This window comes from Ochotona curzoniae, unplaced genomic scaffold (assembly GCF_017591425.1).
Source record: "Ochotona curzoniae isolate NIBS_2020 unplaced genomic scaffold, NIBS_Ocur_1.0 contig_3520, whole genome shotgun sequence".
Taxonomy (NCBI): Eukaryota; Metazoa; Chordata; class Mammalia; order Lagomorpha; family Ochotonidae; genus Ochotona; species Ochotona curzoniae.
In genome coordinates, this window is record NW_024465894.1 from 1,470,470 (window position 1) to 1,494,631 (window position 24,162).

The 24,162-nt window shown below is 45.0% G+C and overlaps 1 protein-coding gene across 3 annotated transcripts in view; it reads right to left on the reverse strand.

Moving 5' to 3' along the window:
* DOK5 (docking protein 5) overlaps nt 1-24,162 on the reverse strand; it is a 106,665-nt gene that overhangs the window by 42,342 nt on the left and 40,161 nt on the right. For all 3 annotated transcript variants that reach the window (XM_040981044.1, XM_040981045.1, XM_040981047.1), the window contains exons 2-4: nt 14,847-14,954; nt 1,572-1,686; nt 1,367-1,486 (exon numbers count right to left, since the gene is read on the reverse strand). In XM_040981044.1, coding sequence (XP_040836978.1) covers nt 1,367-1,486; nt 1,572-1,686; nt 14,847-14,954 — 343 coding nt within the window. The remainder of the gene's footprint in view (nt 1-1,366; nt 1,487-1,571; nt 1,687-14,846; nt 14,955-24,162) is intronic.

The following is a 24,162-nucleotide window of genomic DNA, read 5'->3' on the forward strand; positions in this document are numbered from 1 at the left end:
AGGCACAGAGGATTGGCCCAAGGAAAATGACCCCTGGGCTTAGACAATGCTTCAATGCTTAAGTTATAGCATGGTCTCGTTTGCAAACAGAGGGCTGTGAGAGGTAAAGTGCTAACCTGAGCACTCCACCTTCAAAACCACAGTAATAATCGAGTCCTGTCATGTTCTCCTCATGATGTCTGGCTCCCAGGCAAACACCCAGGAGGCCCTGGGAGTGCATCCACTCCATCCAGGACTGTTATGTAGGGAACCCCAGGGGCAGGGGACTGGGGAGTCACCACAGAGCCCTGTTTAACAACTCAGCCTCTCTGTGGTTCAGTTTCCCAGTCTACAGGGAGACCCACGGAATTAGCATCACTTCTGCATCTCCATCAATAACATTGCCCTGGAGATGGGTTATAGAGTGGGTTATAGATCTATAGATGGGTTATAGAGACATAGAGTGTATCCAGTAGAGTTTCAGATTGTAAATGTGTCATGAAGATACAGTTTGTCCACGAACTTTAGGGAATGTGCGCTCTGGGAAGGCACCACTCCACATCTGTCCAGTGTAGTATCCAAACTGGGTCTCCTAGAGACCCTTGATGCCTCGTCTCAGACCCAGTCATCTGCCTCCAGCAGAACTCCGAGGTCCATTCTACCCGTACTAGGCTCGGCTGCTTGGAAGTGGACCGGTCAGTGCTGCTTCACCTTCAGGCTCACACTGGAAGCTGACAATGATTTCTGCTGGAGTGTTCATGAATATTTTGGTCATTATTATTTTCAATGATTTATTCCTACACTTTTGTCTTGAATGCACACTGTAATTTTGGCTCAAATATTTCAGAGGGGTAAAAAAATCCACATTTTTAGAGGCATTGAAACTTGATGAAATATTCATGACGTGTACATTCTAACAAAGCACTGGAAAGCTTTCAATAATATTTTCAGTGAAAAAGACAAGAAAAAGCTACTACACTCTAAAATCTGTACATTTCAATTGCTCATATGGGACTACAATGAACCATTTGCTAGTTATTGAAGCTGGAACATGCCATAAGTTCCTCAAAGCTTTAGTTTCCTCTTCTGTAAAATGGATTAAGGAACAATTCTTACGCCACAGGGCTGATGTGCAAATTAAAGAACCTCATATGTGGCAAAGCACCTTCTAACACTAGCACTAACTTAGATACATCCATACTATGCATTAAATATAATACAAAGGGAAAATACACTGAAATGTTAACACAGGTTGTAGGCTAGATAATAGGCTACTTTTATACCTTGTTATAACTAAAAAATGTACAGAATATAGATGCCTTGCATTGTATTACAAGGGAACCCCAACAGTTTTAAAAGAGAGATGGGAAGAATTCTCCATACGTACCACTCTGCTCTCGTTCAACTCCAGTAGCCAGTAAGTCGGGCTCCCCAAGGCTAATGTCATTGATACGTGTCCCTACACACTCCATCTGGAGGACCTTGCACCATTCATCGGCCTCAAGATCTGTAGAAACGCCCAGAAGATTACCTCAGGTGCTCAGCACCCACTCAGAGGTTGAGGGCAACGCCTGCCCCTGCCAAAGACAAACCTGAGTCGCAAGCGAAGGTCTTGGAGGTGTCATCATCGAAATAAATGCCGATGGCGTGTTTCTTTGTGCTCTTCGGCAGCCGAGCTACATTCTTCACATTGTTGAGTTCCGTAACCTGAAAAACGACAGTTCAAAGTTCACCCACAACCACTGAGTGTATGCATCCAACATACCACAGTAAAACTGAGGAAGAAAAAAGTGGTAAGGGCTGGCACATGGCGGGTTATGTTGCCACTCGGAACAGTCACGTTTCAAATCAGAGTGGCAGCTGTGCTTCCAGTCTGGCTTCTTGCTAATGTAGCATGGGAGAAAGCAGATGCTGGCTCAAGCACTGGAGTCCCTGCCACCTACAAGGAAGGCCTACATGGACTTCTTGGCCTCTGGCTTCAGTCCAGCACAGCTCCAGCTGTTGGGAGCATTTAAGGAGTGAACTGGTGGATGTATATCTGTCCAGCCATCTCTCTATATATATATTTATATATATATATATATCAATCTCTATTTCAAGCAGATAAAATAAATAAACATTTGTTGTTAAAGAAGCAGTAAGGCACAGCACCATGGGTTCCTCTGACAGTGATGTGCCTGTGTGCTGGAAAGCTAAGGATTATTTAAGTGAATTTAGCATTATCCTTAACAAAGAGCAAGGAAAGTTAACATAAGATCCTTCCAGAATGTCCAAAAGCCTATGAAGTGGCACATGTTCAAACCTCATTACAGGGTCACTGCAATGACACAGCAAGCTAATCCTCTGCTTGGCAGCGCCAGCACTCCATGCAGACATCAGTTCATGTCCTGACTGCTCCACTTTCTTTTTTTTTTTTTTTTTTTTTTTTTTTTATTATTATTGTTGCTTACATTGTATTATGTAGTACAGCCCACTTTCAATTCAACCCTTTGCTTTTGGCCTGAGAAAGCAGCAGGGGATGGCTTGAGTCTTTGGGTCCCTGCACCCATGTGGCAGACCCACAAGAAGCTCCTGGTCTCTGCACCCATGTGGCAGACCCAGAAGCTCCTGGTTCCCAGCTTAGTAATGGCCCAGTTCTGGCTATAAGAGGACTTTGGGACAGTGAACCAGTGGTTGGAAGATTCTCTCTCTCTCTCTCTCTCTCTCTGTGATTCTGAATTTCAAGAAAAATAAATAAATATTTTAAAAAAGAACTTTATCACAGGTATAAAATTTGTTTTAGTCTTTACTTCCAACTTTGTTCTTCAGAACTTTCAATCTTAACAAGATTCGTGATATCTGTCACCATCACTGCCTTCGATCCAGAGCTGACTGCAAAAGCCTCCACATCCTTTAACCCTTCTAGGTACCCCAAGTCTCAAGTTCAAGTCATGAACTCCAGCACTGAGTCCTTATCACCTTGGCTTCCCAAGGACCCTCCCTCTTGGCTTCCATATGTGCGAACGCCACAGAGCGCCACCTCTTCGCCCTCCCACAAAACTGTTGGCGCCCTGTGTCTCCTTGAGGGCTGCCCTTCATCAAGTGACCCCCCAGGGCTTCAGGTCTCCTGGAGAGTGTTATTTGGGTTCTGCTTGAGAGAAGGCCTAGGTAGCTTCAGCGTGCTTGCAACATGAACAAGCCTTTCATACCAACAAGTTGAACTTCCCTTAATTTATCCCACCAATCTTTGCCTACAATAATGCTGTACTATTTCTCCCATCTATTACTCCAAATTCAATAAATGCCTGGCTCAAGGAGTAGGTGGGAAGAGAAAGAAATATCCTTCATGCACACAATCTGCTTATTGCATTGCCCCACTTCTTAACCTCCACTGACCCGTTTCACAATGCAGATGCAAATCTCAGCCTGGAAATCACTGTGCACTCTGCAGAGGATTGTTTCAAAGTGCAAGTGTACTTCCAGTATTTCTTTAAAGAAATAAAGCTGGGACCCTTCAGATCAGCCTCTTCCACAGCTCTTCAGGAGCTTCTTCCAGGTCTCCCATGCGGGAGCAGGGGCTCAAGAACTAAAGCCATCCTCCACTGCTTTCCAGGCCATAGGAAGAGGGGTGAACTGAAAGTGCAGCAGCCAAGACATAAACTGGGATGCGGGTGCTGCGGGCTCGTTCTCCCACCATGCTGGTCCAGTTCTAGCATTTCTGTGTATACAACAGATTTTCCACTGCACTTTGGAACCAACTCCAGTGTCTTACACTGACCACCAAGACCCCCACAGCCAAAAACCTGGCTGCCCCGTCAGCATCCTCCTCCCTGCCACCTTCCCCATGCTCTCCATGTGCTGGTGACATCAGACTCGATTCTGTTTCTGGAAGGCACCAGGATGTCCCTGCCATGAACCTCCTCCCTTTCTCCAACTGTATCCCTACTCACCTCACAGGTCTTAGCTCCTACATCAGTTACCCACAGAAGTCCAACCAGACACCCCCCACCCTAGACATCTAAACCACGTAGGGCCACACCACCTGGTGACTCCCACTGTTTATATGGGCTACCGGGTTAAGTTACCTTCTTGCGGCAAGAGTGAAAAACACATGGGGAAAGTGTAGTATTCTTGATCAACAGTTTGTTCCTTGAGTCTAGCACAGAGTCTGTCACTTGGGGAGGACTCAGCAGGTACCTGTGGAGTCTAGGAACAAAAGCCCAAACCGCCCGGAAGCTCACTTGCATGGCTCTCCTATGAAGCAAGTACTCCTCCCCTGCCTCTCCTCTCTTCTCCCATTGGGAAATTTTCACTTTTCTTTCAAACATTCCTTCTTCAGGAACATTTGTAATAATCTGGAAGTAAATTAATTATTCCCGTAGATGCTACACAAAGATCCACTTCATCATCTCTTAGTATAATTGCTCCAGCTATCCAACTCCCAGGTGGAGCTGAATCCTCTGTGACTAACTGATGAGCTGAACCAATAAAAAAGCAATCATATGGAAAAACAAAACTTGCTGAGCCATCCAATTCCACCCTCTGTACTTGGTTATTCACATAGAATGCCTCATTTGATTCTCATGGAATCCGATGACATCATTGTTCTTACAGCCCACATTCTCCAGAGGAGGAAACTGAGAGGGACAAAGGCCAAATTCACGCAAGTTCATTGCTGAAAGCCCAATAAAGATGAAGCAAACTTGAAACACTAACCCAGCTGAAATGCTAACAACTAGCTCTAAAATCCATCCCCAAGGATCATTAACCCTCGAAAGTCACCTCCCCCTGGAAGACCCCTTTGCTGTTAACATGCAGAGATAAGACACACATGCCAGACTTTATTCTGCTTTTCTATTGAGACAAGACATAGGAGAAGCCCACTGTTGGCTAAACACAGGGCTGACTTTGAGACATGTCATTCGTTACCTACCCACCGAGGGCCCAGAAGAGGCACAGGTCACCCAACCAGTCAGGAAATGGCAGAGGGAGGGGGAGGGAGACTGAGTTCAGTTCAATCACCCATTCTGGAAACAGGAAGGCAAGAGAAGGATGAGGTCTCAGAGCTCTGTGTTGCATCTGGGAACAGCGGCTGTCCCCACCTTGGAAACACACCTAGGTGCGCCTGCAGGCACACACATACCACACGCGCTCCCGGAAGCACACCCTCACAGGCCTGACTTCTAAGGGTGACAGTCTAGACCAGTTCCTAAGACAGCTTTCTTCTTATCATAGCACTGACACAGGCCTCGTAAGTCAGATACAACTTTCCTAAAATGCATTTATTCTTCCCTTCACTCAATTTTGCAAATAGCAAAACCTATGTAGGACTATTTAATATTCCTTTCATAAAGAAATACTTTGTCCCAGAAGACATGCCTTTTGATAAGATCTCAGATTTTCACTAATACCAATGGTTCCTTACAATGATGACTCCATGAGGGAAATGAATAATCAACAGTGACTGTTAGATGAAGTCCCACCCCTAAGAGGAGGAGTGTTGAGGGCTGCAGTCCATCATAGCCCTTCTGGCTGACCTTGGTGGATTTGAGGATGCATTTAGGTTTCATTTCCAGACCTACCACCAAGGGATCTGGGCGATACTTTGCTCCCCAACCCCTAAGGTGGCATCTACATACATCCTGTCCTGGGCGGGGCCTTCCCATCTGCCCATCCCCCCAGCAGAGCTGAGCAGCAGATGGTGGAGGCGCTCCTTTGCTGGGGCTCGCCTTTCCTGGAGCAATGCAGATGACAGAAGGCTACCTTGTTGGTGGCGTGCTTTTTGGCTAGAGTATGTGATGAAGTTGGATGGTGCTGCTGGAAAATCAGTCTGAAAGAACTCTGATTCACTTTCTACAGACACACGCTAACTCCAGGCTTCCTCCCACACACTCCGAGTACGAGCCATTTCCTCTGAGAGCAGCAGCACTCTTCCCACAGCTGGGAGAGACAGAGCTGCAGCCCAAGTCCTGCTTGCCCAGGGCACAGCTAGCTGAAAGTTTCGGCATGTTCCCACACACCGCGTCGCTAACCATGCCTCTACACAAGTCACACCAGGGCACAGATGATCTTATCATTCTAGATGCCTAACTTAATCTGCAAAGATAAAGTACATCCTATTTGTGCTGTCTATTCCAAACACACCCCTTACAAAGACTTTCCACCTGCCCCAGATACACTGTTGACTCCCCCATGCTCAACTACCAGCTACTGAGATGGAACCCCATAATGTAAAGGCAGAACCCAGCCTCCTCCTGTCTCCCACAGCAGAAGATGTCCTTGCCTGCTCTTTATCAAAAAAAATTCACTGACTTAAGGGTGGGTGTCTCCCAGCTGACCTGACATGCTTGGAAACATCAGGCTCAAAGAGTCATTTGCTTCTGCAAGAGATAAGGATCTCACTGGCCAGCAGAGTCCTGGAGTGATTCTGATAGGGGAATTCCAGGTCTGGGCAGAACGTAACAGCCACATTCACGTAACCCCTAGACCAACCAGAGCCCATCCATCATACATTCCTTAAAGAGCTTCCCTGAGCAATCGAAGGAAGGTCACACACGCACTGAGCAAACAGGAACGTAGGTAGGCGCTGATCACGTGACTCTCTGCCAATAAGAACCTTCACCCCCAATCCTTGGGGAGCCCAGGATTTCAGCAACAGCTGCCCGTCTCCTTGCTCCGCGTTTCGTAATAAACAACTACTTTCTCTTCCACCTCAGTGTCAGTGATTGGCTTCCTGTATGCTTGGCGAAAGATCCAGTTTGGGGGTGCCACAATGATGTCTCCAACCAGTTTGGGGTGATGTTCAGCAACACTATCCATCCTCGACCTTCAGCTACTCACACATGACCTCTGTGAGGACCGTCACTGACGGATCTATAAAGCTAAAACATGCCCGTTCCTCTGTCACTACCCTCCCCTGTTTTAATTCCCTCCTTGCCGTTGACCTGGCACCTTGGCACACTGTGTAGTATTTTGTTTATAGTCTCTATCTCCTGCCCACAAGGTAGAACCAAGGGTCAGCTGACACGTTCACCACTGCAGCCACAGTGCAGAGAAGTCCAGGTGGTTCCTTCACAAAGCACTGCTTCAGTGGGAGCCTTGCCTCCTGGGGTGCGCAGCCTCCTGCCCCACTGTTGAGCAGGAAGACCTGCGCTGGTGTCCTGGCATGGTTGCCAAGGCTACATGTGAAGCAATAGCATCCTATATGGGTGCTGGCTGCTGTTCCGGCTGCTACACTCCTGATCCACACCCTGCCCGTGGCCTGGAGGAAGCAGTAGAAGATGAGCCAAGTGCCTGGGCCCCTGCACCCACATGGAAGACCCGTACTGAATGCTTGGCTCCTGGCTTCAGCCCAAGCCCCACAGGCTGTTGTGGTTATCTGGGGAGAGAACAAGAAGACAGAGAAATCTCTCTCCCTCACTTCCGTCCCTCCACATAATGCTGGTTTTTGAAATAAATCTGTGTTTAAAAAAATGCAGGAGGACTACATCATAAAGATAACATGACATCAGTAACATGGCCTGGGTTAGACCATTAGGGGTCAGTGGCAGAGGAACTGGGTGTCATTCCTGATAGGCAGACTGGAAAGTGCGATTATGTAGATCAAATCTGTATAACTGCAGTAGAATCATACAAAGGAGGTCTGGCGTGGTGGCCTAGTGGCTAAAGTCCTCGCCTTGAACGCATCAGGATCCCATATGGGCGCCGGTTCTAATCCCAGCTGCTCCACTTTCCATCCAGCTCCCTGCCTGTGGCCTGGGAAAGCAGTCGAGGACAGCCCAAGGTCTTGGGACCCAGCACCGACATGGGAGACCTGGAGGAAGTTCCTGGCTCCTGTCTTTGGACTGGCTCAACTCTAGCCATTGTGGCCACTTGGGAAGTGAATCAACGGAAAGAAGATCTTCTCTGTCTCACCTCCTCTCTGTATATCTGACTTTACAAAAGAAATAAATAAATAAATCTTAGCAAAAAAAGAGAAAGAGCCACACAAAAGGAAGATCTGTAAGGCTCCTCAGTTCCTCCAGATACATAAAAGCAATTGACCGCCTTGTCCTGGGGCCATCCACACACAACAGGCCCTCCTGATCAACACAGGCTAGCATGTGCCTGGTCCAATTACAGGCCAGGTACTAGTTCTAAACACTTCACATTGATCATGGACTGTAACTTCATCACAGCACAAAGTTCTAACCAGCCGCCAGTATTCTACTCCCATTGTATCTACAAGACTGTTGAGGCCTAAAGAGGTTAATTTGTTCCCACCGCTGAGAAGCAGGAAAGAGACACAGAGGAGCTAAACTATCAAAGGACATCAAATGGATACAGTGAAAAATGATCAGCGGCTATTAATCCTTATATTAGGTCTTTTTAGTTCAAATGAGGGTTGGAAAGGGTAAGCAAGGGTTTATGAGGCAAAGAGAAACTTCCAGGTAAAAAAACCCACATGCGCCTTATTACGGAAAAGCAGAGTTGGTTATGATAAAAGAGGCGCGTGATGGTGGATCATGTGGCTGCAGCAGCTGGAGCAGGACAGAATCCTACAGGGTCTAATGTGTAGCACAACCATGGGACGTGAAGGGACAAATGACAGGATTTACACTGAGAAGTGGGATGGTCATGTCAGGATTTTCCTCCCACCCAAGCTGTTCGGCAATGTCTACAGACATTCGTGGTTGTTAAGATGGGAAGTGCCACCAGCACCACATGAGCAGAGACAGGAACGCTGCTGAAAACCCTCCCATGCTCAGACAGCCTCACAACGAACACCCAGTCACGGGTTTATGAGAGGACAAGGAACAAAGCAGCTGCATAGTCCATTACGAGGTGAGCCACTTGTGGGGCGTGTGTAGTGGGCTTGGCCATACACAGTGGCCTTGACCTTGGGCAGCATGGCTACAGGGCCCGAGAACAAGAGACGGCATCCGTATCGCCGCCAACCATGGCGATACGTGTTTGAAACTTTCACTTGGGTTAGAACTTGGAAGAATCAAAGGGCAGAACTTTTGCTTCTATGCAAGCCCTGCTTTCTCAGGATCCCAGCAGGGGAAGGGAATGCTCAGCCATCTCCCAGATTGGACAAATCTATAAGTATGTCATCCAATTAGGAATTCCCAGAAACGAACAGCCCGAGCGTCTGCTCAGAGCCTCACTCGAGCTGACTTGTTCCTCATAGCTGATACTTCTCCAAATTGCTTCAGCCGGCGACTAACAAAGTGCTTCTGCACCCAAAGTTTAATCTGCTCCCAATATAGTTTTTGCATTAGCAACTTGGTAAACAACTGCAAATTACACAGTTCAATTTTCCAAATGGATTATTTTGTAACTAGACAGAGAAACTGGTGAAATTTCTTCTGGGGTCTCCAGGGGAGATGAATAAAATCAGAATTTAAAAAGCATGGTCCCTTGAGACATGTGCATTTCCCTGTCAAAATTACACAATTAGTGGCCAATCAGTGGCAGCGTGAAGTAGGTCTCGGGTCTGCTGTGGAGGCCAAAGCCATTTAGGAAAACAAGGATTTGATTTCCAATTTTTCCTCTTCTTTTGCTGATGGTAATTCACAGATGATGATTTATTTATGTTTACCAAGTGGAAATGAGACTGCTACCTAAAAGGCAATTTTCTGCCCAGCCTTCGTAAGCTGCATCCTAATTATTTTTTCCCTTGTGGGACTGAATGAATTAAGTGAGCAACTCACTTTGTATATGCAAATTGCCCAGCCCCACAGAAACTTCCAATTACTTCATTCTTAAAAAAGAAAATTAAAGTCATTATCTTGCTGAAAGTGGATGGGCACAAGGCCCTTTAACTTTGGTAGGTTGTCTTTGAAAATAAAAAATAACATAAACACAATCCATTTCTGGGTCCACATTACTTCCTGACATAGCAATAAACAACCAACAAAATTATGAGGATAATGATGTTGCCTAATAATTTTAACTAAGATTTCAAAGCATGCTGATAAACATTCCTATTAAAAATTTCCAAAGGAGCGTGCTTAATGTGTTTAAAACTTTTCACTTTCTCATATCGCCTTTCGTTAAAAAGTATCAAAGGTTTACAGACTGGATGGAGGGATGGGCAGGCAAGCCAGCAGACATGCTCAGTTCTAAACAAAAGTTGAAGTACAACATATTGACCTTAAAGTCTCCCACAGGACCTGCAAGTGACTATTTTATAAAACATTCCTTAGGAACAAAGCAGTCAGGGCAGTGACAGCCCAGTCCCTTTAGGAGATGTCTTCAGAGCTCCTGCCCAGAGACAGGTAACATGCCAGAGAGACACAGAGGCCAAGGATTCGACCCAGGCTTCCCAACTCCAGGACGGCATCCTTCCAAGCACACCACTGGCCCGGATCTCACAGAAGGGAGTGAATGGCTTGCAATCCACTTAGCTTTCCTTCCAGCTGTGTGGAGAAGTTACAAGTGCAAACTCTGAACCCCTTCAAGTAGAGTGAGGCACTTAATTTCCTGAACAAAAACAGGGAACTGCATTGAACAAGGGAATCATGAATGATATTTAAAGCCGCCGGAGTCTTAACACTGTTGCAATTAGAGTTATTCAAATGCACAGCCATCTCTGACAGCCCTGGGGCCTGGAGGATGCTTCGTAGAAGAGGCCAAGACATGAGAAATGAACTGTTCCCTACGTGCATTATTCATTCATTTATTTTCCATTTTTTTTGCATGAGAGCACCTTTAGCTATACTTTCGGTGAGAAATAAACCAAGTTTTACAATTACACAGCCTAATTCATGTCTTAAACTTCTAAAATGATTCATGTTTGGAAAATGACTTTTTTCCCTTAATAGTATCTTCTAAACAATAAAAAGGAAGGAACACTGCCTTCCTACAAATGCCATCGGTTTCCTGTGGAGGATACTTCCAGCTACGCCACCTCTGTGTTGATCAAACAGCATCAGGTGTGTTCCTTGTCTCTCTTGGAAATTGCTTCATTTATATGAAACTCTAAAATCAGGACCACAGTGTGCTACTTAAAACTCCAGTGTTTTATTATCACAATTCAAAAATTACAGAGCATTTAGATTTTAAAAATGCATATTTCAGAAGTACTCCAGCTGTTTATATGCCCCCAAGAGATTAATACTCGATGTATCAGATCTGACAGAGCAGGGGGAGTAGATCAGCTCCAGGAACTCTCTGGGCTCTGAGGCTTCCCGGGGATAATTCTTCCCTTCTCATGCTTTGAACTTTAGTTAATGATTATAATAGATGAAAGAGAATGTGGCTCACCACGTTCCCCAAAGATTTCCGTATTAAATTCCGAAGCCTGCAGGTAAGAGTCTGAAGTAGGGCAAGTCTGTCCTATACAAGCCCTCGCTCACTTCACATTTCAGCAAGAGCTTTTCAGTGGGTTCTACACTGGAGTTTCTGTTCCTTCAAATTCCCCATCGTGGCTTTTTTCTGCCCCCATCACTCTCCTCCACATTTCACCCAAATCAGAAGTTTTCTTCCTGGTTTCAGATGCCCCAGCTACAGACTTTTTCAAGCAAGCAAAGAAAAGCAAGAGACTCAAACATTTATTTGCATTCTATTTTCTCCACTGAATTCCAAAGAACTGGGGTTCTTTCTCCTTCCTCCTGCCACCATGACAGGAGTCTTTTTCCCTAAATAAATCCTGTTTTGCAAACTTGACTTGTCCTCATGAAAATTCTTTCTTGTGAGACAAGGATTGAGGTTGGTGTCGTGTTTTTGCGTCCACCGTCCCACAACACAAGGAGACCTTTGTAACTTCAGCCCTATTCAAATAACCTTATCTCTGTCTTTCAAAAATTCGTCCATGCTCAAATGCAGACAATTTCTAATCAAATCTTTAACCAGTTTCCTCTGCAGGGATACCAGCCTCTCCTGACCTACGGCTCCTCCCCAGATCACCATGAGACTACCTCATCAACTATGTGGTGCTGCAGTTCAACTCCAAGAAGCTATGGGAGGAACGTAAGGAGTGATTTGGTGACTCCAAGACTGACCCCACCATTCTGGACACAGCGGCCACCTTGCTTACCAGCTTACCCAGAACTACCTTAGATTCCCTAGGTCTTGGCCACCTTAAGGCCCACTTACCTAAGTAAACTTAGTGACCTTCAGATTCAGGGGATTGGTGGAGCTCCATTCATCCCTGGTGTCCACCTACAGCTGGGCCTGCCAGTCCCTGACCCCACATTCCCTGTACCCACCTCCAGGCTATAAAGATGCCTCTGCCCTTTGTTCTCTTCTGGTGCTTTCTCTCTCTACTTTGCTTCTCTCTCCCTCCCTCTCTCTCTCTCCTCTTCTCTCTGTTCCTACTTCCTCCCTGCCAAAATAAAGACCTCTCCTGTGCCTTGTTTATTGTGTCTGGTGTCTTGGGTTTGTGGGGGAAAAAAAAAGCTAACACTTATAACACTTAGTATGCTGGAAGGAAAGCAAGGAGCCTAGGACTCCAGAGCAAAGTTGGATGAGGAACACTAAGAGACAGGGATAAACTAGAGCCAGGGGGTCAAGTCAGGTGTTCACGTGGGCCACTGGAACGACCTGGCTGGAAGATCTGGAGTGAGGTCATGAAGGGGCTCTGAATGGACGCTGCAGGATCAAGGATTGGTATTCCAGTGTCTTGCACCGCAGTGGTGGCCACACAGGGAGTGAGCAGTGCTCCGCGTGCCCACACACTTGGGACAGACAGCCAACACCATTGTGGACGTACTGAACTGGAAATAGCAATCTTCACGCATCCCTTTCCTTTTCCTAAGTATCTAGGGGTCTACCAGAAAAGCATAGGTTATTTCTTCACTTGTCTATGTTTCGAAAGCAAGGTGGAGGGGAAAGGAAAGACTCCGGTATTTCTGGAGGGATTTGGAACTCCACCAAAGCAGGAAGGACTGAAGAGCCACACACAACAAACAACACATGGATCTGATGGCGGACAGCACAATTACAGAATGGCTGCATTTCACAAGAGAAAAGCTGCTGAGGCTGGCACTGTGATGTGGCAGGAAAATTGGCATACTGTATGGGCCTTGGTGTGGGACCCAGCTGTTCCACTTCCGACCCAGCTCCCTGATAACGTGCTTGGTAAAGCAGCAGCTTGGTCTCCTACCACCCACAAGGGACACCAAGGGAAAGCTCCAGACTCCTGGTTTCGGCCTGCCTCCGTGAACCAACAGATGGAAGATTCTTTCTCCCTCTCTCTCTCTCTCTCTCTCTCTCTCTCTCTAACCCTGCCTTTCAAATAAATAGAAAAATTAATCTTTTTAAAAGAGAGAGAAAAGCTGATGAGGAGCTATCATTTCTGACCACCTAAATTTTGTCTTTGTCCATTAGATAAGCCCAATAAGTTTTTAGGCATTTTCAACATCCCTTCTCTCAAGAAAAAAAATCATTCCTATGGCATTGTTTGCATCTTATTATTAGCTAAGATACTGCACACATAGGGGAATGACTGGCACATAATCCAGCCAGAAGTGGTTTAGAATATAATAGAAATGGAAAGCTTGCCTCACTATTATTTGCAAAGGTTGAAAATTATGCTATCATTGCCTTCATGGATCACTGCTCCTAAGTAATAGATCTGCAACTCAATGAAGCCTTCCTGAAGACTAAAGAAAATCTTAAATCTTATTTGAATATTTGAAATATCTAGCAATAGGGAGACAAATAGCAGAAGAGATCTGGTCTCTACCATGGAAAGAAGAAGGGCTGGGCGCAGGGCTGGCCCTGGAGCGGAGGACTGCTTCATGGGCTGGTGGGAAATGTACCATGCAGAAGACACTTCCCTCAACTCTTTCCTCTTCTGTCTCAAAGCTTGCTTCGCGTTCTCTCTTCTCTGTTGAATGTGCTCTCTGTCTGAGAGCACAGGATACTCTGTGCTTCTCGAACTGGAGAGGGAATGAAACTCCCCAGTGCGTGCCATCCCCGTACAAGTAACTGTGTCAATGAAGACCTTTAGAAAATGCCAGAAAGCCATTGGTTTTAGAGAATTTACGTCACTTCCCCTACTTAGCCACGTTTCTGGGCTAACGGATCTACTGCCTTAACGTACGTAACAGAGAGTTCTAACCCCAGTGAATGCTTAAGAAATGAGGAGTAAATAATCTTCACTGTGCGAAATAAAAATTAAAATATTATTCTTCAAATAAGCCTAGTCCCTCCATTGGTGAAAGAATGATATTTTCTCAGCTTGAGAATAATCAGAGCCTTTGGGGAGTGTTTGACACCCTTTCATGAAAAGACAAAATACAGTCTAGACAGTGTCAGGGAACATGAATACAAAATGCTGTCACAAAGACTTAACCTAATTTGTGAATCCATATGATAGATCTCCTATTTAATTTTCTATTGCTAAATAGTGTGTTTTAACACGCAAGTATTATTGTTAGTAAGCACACCTCATTGATAGCAAGAAAACTGCAAGTCTGAATTAACTTAGGCATCAAACTCAAAGCAGCGAGTGGGTGGAACTCTGTCCTCTTCCACCAAGCCCTGTTTTTTGCACACTCCTGATGACCGCCATGCCTCACCCCACTACCGCCCACATTCCCCAAGCCTTGAGTGAGCACCTCTTCAGCACCAGATGCTGTCTGCATCAGGGAGATCCAATCTGTGCCTTCCAGAGCCTTCTCTGCTGGGTGTCAGGTCTACTAAACTCAGAACAATCCTGTAACAACAACATGGTACATTCTACATTGCAAATTAGCAACTACAAATAACAGGAAGCTAGAAGAATATCTTTTCGCAAGTCAATCATCTTGAACAACAGTAGATGTTATTTTACAGATGTTGTTTGTCCTTGGAAAAAGTATAATTTGTATCTTTATAAAATAAAGAATCAGGTCTCATGAATTTAAATTACCTCCTTGCAAAACAATTTCTGGAAAGCTGCCATGACAGAGTCTTACCTTATGATAACACCTAAAATATGCAGCACGTTCATCAGAAAATTTCTCCAGCCTTTTGGGGCCCTTGCTCGAAGCTTTCTTGAACACCAACCAGCATCTCTGATAAATCTGGAAGGAAATACAAAGACTGAGCTCAGCGTCGGCAATGACTCCTCTGTGTCTGAGATTAGCATTTAAATGTTTTCTTCTTGATGTTTTCACCTGCAAAATATTCACAAGCCCGAAATGTGGATGGAGCTTTGGGAACATCAAATCGGAAAAACTAAAACTGTTTGCACAGCAGGCGTATTACGTGGTCGTCCAGACAATTACAACAATCAAAGGAAAATAAGTGTGTGAAGGTCAATTTCTTCATATTTTGAGAACAATATCACTATACACATTTCAAAAAATGTCCCAAAGATAAAAAAAAATCGCAAGTTAGATAAAATGGCAAGGCCTTCAAGGTATATGCTCTCATTTCCAATACAATTAAATCTGAAAGTGAAGAATTTGTTAAAGATATCACTGCCAATTCTTGGAGACAACCAATGTGTGTCGAGTGAAATTCCTCACAATTGATGGTGAAGAATCGGGATGGATGCTAGATGAACGAATGACTGGAAAATGACCTCATCAAATTTAAAAGCTTTTGCTGTGTGGAAAATGCTTGTTAAAATGAACAGAGGAGAAAAAACCTGGAAGGAATCATTTGCAAAGCACAACTCTGACCCAGGACGCATGTCTGGGATAAAGAACTCTGAAATGTCAGTGTGAAAAAACAAAACAAAGCACAAAATGTGGAAAAAACATGAACAGGCTTTCCACCAAAAGAGGAGACACAGATGGCAGAGAGTGCAAATCCTGACCAACAAGGGAAATGTAAATCGCATGAGTTATCGCGATACATCTGTCAGCCAGATCCCCGCTCGTGGCTAGTGAGAACGGAAAATGGCAGACTCGCAAACACAGGTGGCGATTTCCTCAACAACTAAACATGCCACCTGCAACAAGCCGGTGCATATTTAGGAATCGTCCCACAGAAATGTAAACCTGTATCTGAGACAAAAAAGGCTGTGTGGAAGGTATTGCTCAAAACAGTCCCAACCTGGAAGCATCCGGTTGTCTCTCAGTAGGTGGATGGTTCCATCCACGCCATGGAATGCAAGTCAGCAACAAAATAGATGGGTCACTCTCCAGAGAACCATGCTGGGTGGAAATAAAAGAAGCCCAACAGAGTACACACAATTCAATTGCATTCGTATACCAATCTTGATACGACAATATTACAGAAATGGAAAACAGACGAAATGTGTAGGTGCAGGGAAGTCCCAGCAGTATGTTGACTATGACATCTACTGCAGGTTGGGAGGCCTCGTTAACAGATGACGAAAGGGCATGAGCTCTTTGCAGAATATTCCTCACAACTCAATGTGAATCCCACTTACATACATTAATGTTCATAGCAGCACAATCAGTAATTGCAAAAACATGGAAGCAACCGAAATGCCCATCAGCAGAAGATTGGATAAGAAAGCTTTGGTTCATCTACTCCATGGAATACTACTCAGCTATTAAAAAAAAAACAAAACGCAGTTCTTTGTGGCTAAATGGGCCCAACTGGAAACTATAATGCTAAGGGAAATGAGCGAATCCCAAAAGGTTAGATACCACATGTTTGCCTTGATTTAACCTGTAATTTTTGTTTGGTTGTTTGTTATTTTTTGAACCTGTCATTGATACTGTCTCAACCCAGATGTTTCGAAGAATGGAACTTGCATTATTTTTAACATATTGTTTACTCAATACTATGTCAATTAATTCCATAATGTTGTATATTGATGCTGAGGTTTTGTTGGGGCTTTTAACTGACCGGAACTTTACTCTGTTAGCTCTACCTTCAGACCAGAGAAGGTCTCCCCAAGAGGCCACTGAACTTATCTGGACAATAAGATGCTGGACTTTATGCTAGGTATATGCTTGCAATGAAGGAATCTCAACTGAACTTGAACTGTGGTTATGCAGCAAGGTGGAGGAATCCACTATGGGGGGAGGGGTATGGGAGGGGTGGGGGGAATCCCCAGTGCCTATAAAACTGTATCACACAATACAATGTTAATAACAATAAAAAAATCCTATTTTAATATTTCAAAAAAAATACAGATAGCAGCTCAATGTAACATTAACTAATTCTTTTATAAAAGACATAAAACTAGTTCACTAAGGCCTTTAAGATGATGGGCAAATCCAACAGTTACCAACATTCTCACTCAGGTCTGTTTTCACACCTACACATCACAGTGTAATTAGCTGCTACGCTACTTAGCTTAGCAGTCCATCACTTGGTCTTCAACAGTATCACAGTTACTTTTCTGGAGAATGCTTGAACATCAGGAAGATAACGAAAAGCATGTTTTGGCAGCAAAATTCCTATTAGAAGGAAATAGAAAATCCTGCCATGTAAGGAAAGAACAGCCTAATGAGATGTGATCGCGTAGGCCTTTAGTAAATGCTCTCTACAGAGGCCCAAATGGTAAATATTTTAGTCTTTCAGGACACTACAGTTTTTGCTGCAATCATTCAACTCTTCAGACAACAGCAGATACAGCCACAGAAACACACATGCATGAGTAGGTGTGACTATCTTACAATAAAACCTTTGTAAAATCAACCAGTTGGCCAGTTTGCCAACCTTCAATTCACGATAGCATTTTTCAACTCTCCATACTTTAGACTCCAGTCACCTTTGACGAACATAAACTTCTGTTTGATAAGTCCCTCTTGGGGATGGTGTCAGGTGGAAATCCTTATATATTCCACATTCCCTGACTAGCCAAAATTTTATCTCAACAAAATTATATGAATACATATGCATGAAGAAGCATCTTTACTGCCTCTCGTCCCTGTTCACAGCCGGGGAATCCCTGCCCTGTAATGCAAGGGGCTGCCCCCTTAATGAGCAGCGTCTCCCCCAGGGACGTCACAGCCTTCCCCAGCTCCACCTCGGGGTGGGGTTAGATTCCCGCAGTCACTGTATCACAGGGGAGCTGTGTTACTACTGTCTCCCATTTACCAGCACTCCTTTTCTGTAAATGTCAGCTTTCTCTTTCCAGAGCATTCTCTCCAAACTCTAAGGACAGATCCTCAGCCACACAATGCTAAATTCGACTCAGTTCTCAAGTCCCACACCTTTCCCCTATTTTCCAAAATGAGTCATTATTTTTCATCCAGGAGGCCAACACCAATGCCTGGCATGCATTGAACACACTCTCTGTGTGCTGCGGGACGCCGAGCCTCCCCTGTGGATTATCTGAATGAAGCTTCCCAACCACCTTCAGAGGCAGGTGTTGGTATCTGCCCTCCTTCGCCTGAGTGCAGCGAAGCATCTCACACTAGGTCATGACCTGGAGAGATAAGCCAGGGTCCACGCTGGAAACCAAGCTCTCCACTACAACTCCAGGGTTTCCTCAAAAAAGTTGGATTCACAAACTCAGGCTGAGGGTCGAGTCATCTGTAACAATCTCAATTTCCAGCCTATCATAATCTGACAAGAGACATTCTGTTGTAACCGCATGCTCTTGCATCTGGGTGACTACTTCACAGCTGATCTATTTCAGGCTGACATCTGAGATGGTAGCTTCCCTGGCACCACGTGCTCACCTACTGTTCAAGGAGCATCTCTGAAACCAGAGGTTCCAGCACCAGTCGCCCAGTAATCCACAGGAAGTGCGAGCTTTCAAAGGGACCCCAAGGTACTTCTCCCCTACGTGAAAGGTTAGTATTTGCAATGGAAGTCCAGAAACCCCAAGTGCAGGCAATGTTTCTGGCACCCTGGACATGTCTTATGCCATTCCCAGTTTTCCTAATCTTGTCTCACCTCTCCGGCTATTGGGTTTCCTTACTTATGGTGGCAGTAAACTAATGTCCAGGGTCACAGACACCTTGCTGGTCTGTGCGGCCCACTCACCCCTCGATGAGCCACGAGCCTCCCTTGAGACTGAAGCTGCCCCCTTGGAATGCAAGACATCTCTGTCATCTGAGAGGTGTCGAAAATTGGCACTAAACAAGGACTCCCCAACAGTAACAGACAATGGAGTGGATTGAAGCCATCTGGAAGTCAAGGGAAGACACTGTACCCAGAGAGAAACAAGACAAAGGAGAAAGGCCATTGGACCTGCTTTTGTCTGCAGACTTCTGTTGCAATACCCAACTTGGGCCGGAATCATCTTTGAGACCAACGTGCTCAAACTTTGCAGCTTATTTTAATGACTCTGCTGTGATAGGATTTGAGAAGTTGGTAAGCGCAGAGTACAAAGGAGGCTGTTCTTTGCCATGCTTGAATCATAACATGCAGGATGCTACCAACTCTGTTTAAAAAATAATGAGCTGGAGCAGAATCGTGTGTACACATCTTTTTTTAATGAGTAAACAACCTCTATCCATGCCTGTTATTTGCACGGCTTTCGATTTTAAGGAAAGAAATACTAACTTGGAGAAGGGTGCACAATGGAAAGCAAGGTATATTTTTAAATTAACTGTAAGGAATACCAGCAAAATTGGATGAAAGATCTTCCTCTCCGCCTCTCCTCCTCTCTGTATATCTTTCTAATAAAATTTTAAAAAATAAGTCTTTAAAAAAAACGTTTTAGCTTAACTACTTTGAGACCACAAAGCCTAGAAGGGCACTAAATTCTCATTTCCTTATTTTTGAATGGCTAAGTGAATAAACAAATGAACACATAAATGAATGGGGGAAAGCCAGACTAAGAGCTCAGGCGTTTCTCAAAACTTCATATACGATGCCCTTGGACTTGAATATGAAGGATCCTCAGAATAACCTTGATATTTCCAAATAAGCCTCAACATTTGTTTAGAAGACCCCCCCCCAAATGTAGAATACAACATTTCAAATTATTTCAAGAGGCAATGATTTAAAATATTATTTGAAATAATGATGTGCCATATCTTTTTTTAAAAAAAAATCTACTTCTATAAAATGCTATTTTTTGTACTATGGAGAAAGAGCCCTGGTAGTCATTTGAGCATCAATGTTTTCCAGTGTCAGTGGGTTTTGCTCTAAAATCGCAGAACCTCAAAATGAATACATTTCCACAGAGGCTGGAGCAAATGCATTCCGCTAATGAGAAACAGTTTCCAACAAAGAAACAGAAACATCTATCAGATGTGGCAAAAACCAAAAAAAAAAAAAAAAAAAAAAAAATTAAATCTTAAATTAAGGAGTTTCCATTTAAAAATGAATTCTGAGCTGGGATCCAGGTAAGGAGTTCAGAGGGCAGCATTTGAGCAAGGCGCAGGCCTCCACACCTCTACGTTACCGGAGCCACGCTCAGGGAAAGGCATCCCGGGCGAGGGCTCGGCACAGAAAATGAGAATGTCACTGTGTCTGAAAGGAAGAGAAATGAATTCCACGGTTGAGAAAGCACTCAAAATACACACACACACACGAGGACCGGATGCTGCCAGAAAAGGGCAGAAGGCCGAGGAACAACGGTCATGTTGTAAAAGTTTTAAGCCAAGAATGTGAGAGAAGGAAAGCTGGGTGGCTAGAGAGAAAATACTTGCCGACTCCCATGGGCCATTTCCAAAAACGAAACGTGTTTTCTAAACTAATTCCTGCTGTGAAGAGATGTCAAACTGACACCTTGTGCAAGGTGGGCTTTTCCGATTTGTTTTGTATTGTTTTTCAGGGACAAGAGACACTAAACATTGACAAAACAAGAGCAATTTATTGCACCTGTTCACATCCTCACCGCAGGGATCTGCATCACATCTCTGTCCCAGTACTCACTGAGGGACAGGCCGCTTCAAAACGCCTGTGGAGCAACAGGTATCTGCTGGAGCAATGAAGGTGCCTCTTTCAGAGCGCCTGGGTGAGTCCCGGCTCCAGCGAGTGCGCACCCTGGGGAGGCAGCAGATAATGTTGGAGCAGTCGGTTCTTGCCACACTCAGGCAATAAACCTCTGGCTGTAGCTTGACCCAGCACTGAATGTTGCAAGCATTCAAGGCGTAAACTAATGGATGGAAAATCTGTCTTAGTCTATACTTCAACCTTTCAAGTTAAAAAAAAATTAACTTTTAAAAATTAATAAAGCTTAAGAAAAAGAGGATGAGAACCAATGCAATGTCTCAACTGGCTAACCCTTCACTTCAAAGCTCGGTATTCCATATAGGAGATCCGGAAGAAGCTCGGGGCTCCTGGCTTCAGATCAACTCATTTCTGGCTGTTGCAGATTTGGGGAGTAAACCAGCAGACAGAAACTCCTTCTCTCTGCAAATTTACCTTTCCAATTAAGATAAATAAATCTTTTTAAAAAATTTTAGGGCCCGGCTCGGTGGCGCAGTGGTTAAGGTCCTCGCCTTGCACGCCCAGGATCCCATATGGGCGCCAGTTCTATCCCGGCAGCCCCGCTTCCCTTCCAGCTCCCTGCCTGTGGCCCAGGAAAGCAGTCGAGGACGGCCCAAAGCCTTGGGATGCTGCACCCGCGTGGGAGACCCGGAAGAGGCTCCTGGCTTCGGATCGGCATAGCATCGGCCCGTTGCGCTCACTTGGGGAGTGAATCATCGGAGGGAAGATCTTCCTCTCTGTCTCTCCTCTCTGTATATCTGCCTTTCCAATAAAAAAAATAATAAAAATAAATCTTTTAAAAAAAAATTTAACCTCTATTTAGCAACTAATCACTGTGATGTCAAGATACAAACTGATTAAAAAGGAAATGTTATTACATCATAAAGTTAATATTAAGAGAAAGAAGACCTAAATTTTAGAACTGGAAAGCCCAAAAGGAAATGGAATTAAATCAAGGTTACAAAAAATCATTATCAGTCTGACTGAACGAATGAAGTGCCTTTTTGAGCTTCGGCGTTTTCAACTTTTGGACAGTAAAAACAGAATATATTCTACACATGTCCACACTTAAGTTACTGATAAAAGATCAGTTACGTTGTTACTCATGTCTTATTACTAATGAAACTGTAAAGGGTTAGGAAAAAAACAAAGCCTAATTCTGAAATGACTGGGATGCTAACACAGCACTCTCTGTGTCACCCACGTGGTAAGAGCAGTCAGCAGGGCCCTTGTGCCCACTGTTCAGGTGAGAAGAACTCACGCCAGCGCATCTTATGCTTGGGGGTCAGGTTCCAAGCGCACCAGCAGATACCTGAATCCACAGGTGGCATGAGCCCTCCACATGCCATGACCATTCCTTCACATCACACCTCTGACACGAGTTCATTTATGAATTAAGTTGAGTGAGAGCAACAGCAATACCCAACAAGAAAACAATTGTAACAAAGTTCTCTGAACACAGTAGCACTCTTTCTCCCTCTCATCTTATCGTACTATACTCGTTTTTGCATAGCCAATTGTCAGCACCACTACTCTTCAGCAAAATAAAGCCCTGGAATACCATAATGGCTGACCAAATGGCCACTCAGTGACTAACGTGCAGGTGGCACAAGGTGGCACACATAGGGTGAACATGCTAGACAGAGAGCCAATCGCTGTAGCTGCAACCGTGCAAGACTTCGTCATGCAACTTCAAATGACGTGCAGGCCAACACTAGGAAACTGCTTATCTGGGGAATTTTCTATTTAATATTTTTAGAATTTGGTTGAACTCAGGTTACAGAAACCACATAGAAGTGAAACCATAGACAAGAGAAAACTATCATACAACTGAATGATGCCAGGACTGCCAACACAGGCACCCCCTTTGCATGGGTAGGTCAGCAGCTCACAACTGGGCAGGATCGGAGCCCCCATGGCATTGAAACAAATGTGGTTGTCACAGGAAATGCCAACAGGCACCCCAAAGGCTGAGACCAGAGACAGTGTGGGAGCGGAGACAGATCTCCCATCCACTGGTTCAATCTCCAAATGCCATCGACAGCCAGGCTTGGGCCAGGCCAGGGAGAGATTTTGGAATTCCTGAGTTACCTTCCGAGAGCCGCACGGGCAACAAGCAGACCCAGCACTTGAGCCTAAGTGCACCGCTGGCAGAAGACTCAGGTGTTCCAGCAACATCTCAGCCCCTGTGCCTAACGCTTGCTCTTAAACATTTGTCAATGCACAGAAGAATCCACACTACAAGCGGTTAAAAAAAAAAGATTTATTTATTTTTATTGCAAAGTTGCAAAGTCAGATATACAGAGAGGAGGAGAGATAGAGAGGAAGATCTTCCATCTGATGATTCACTCCCCAAGTGACCACAACAGCTGTGATCCAAAGCCAGAAGTTTCTTCCAGATCTCCCACTGGGGTGAAGCGTCCCAAGGCTTTGGGCCGTCCTCGACTGCTTTCCCAGGCCACAAGCAGGGAGCTGGATGGGAGGCAAGGGCGCCAGGTTCCCTTATGGAATCCTGGCGCATGTGCAAGGCAACAACTTTAGCCACTAGGCTATTGTGCCGGACCCAGGATTTTATGATCCAAAATGTCAAGAGTGTCGAGGTTGTTCAGACAAGGAATTTTTTTTCTTAACTAAGAAAAACACTTCTCAAAACTAAAATTGTTGGGCTGGAACTATGGTGTAGCAAGTTAAGCTGGCATTGTACCAGTTTGAGTCCTGGCTATTCCACTTCCAATATGACTCCCTGCTGATACACCCGATAAAGCAGTGAGTGACAGCCCAAGTTCTTGAGGCCCTGCATCCACCTGGGAGACCCAGGAAAAGCTCTGGGTTCCTCATTTTGGGCAGGCCCAGCTCTGGCCATTGCAACCACATGAGGGATGAACCAGCAGATGGAAGACCTCTCTCTGTCTCCCTGTGACTACGCCTTTCAACTAAACAAGATAATTCTTTTTGTTTTTAAGGATTTGTAAAAATCCAATTCTTATTCCACTTTTAAAAAGAATACTTGATCAAAGTGAAGTCAACCTGATGAGGAGGCAAAATTCCCACATAAGTGAAGTGGTGCCAGATGCAGGAAGGCAGGCATCGAGGTGACCCCACCTCTCTGACATCACACAGAAGCCTACAGGGTCAGGCACAAACAGCCACCACTTGTTTTTCAAGCTGCGACGTGTCTGCTGTTCCAGGAGACTTCAAAGAGGTTTTGGACTCAAGTGGCACTCATTAGTTCTGGCCCAGGAGGTTTGAACAAAACCCCCTGAAATGCCTCTCAGACCACAGTTCTCTGAGCCTCCTGGCATCCAGCCCAAACTTGAGCCTGACCAGCAATGTCCTTGCCAACCACGCAGACATGGAAAACAAGAGGAAGGGGAGGCGAAGAGCATCGCTCAACAGGAAAAGCAGCACACCAAGGCTGCAAACAGCGGCAGCCCGACACACCAGGGCTCTGCTCTGCCTGCAAGCTACGAG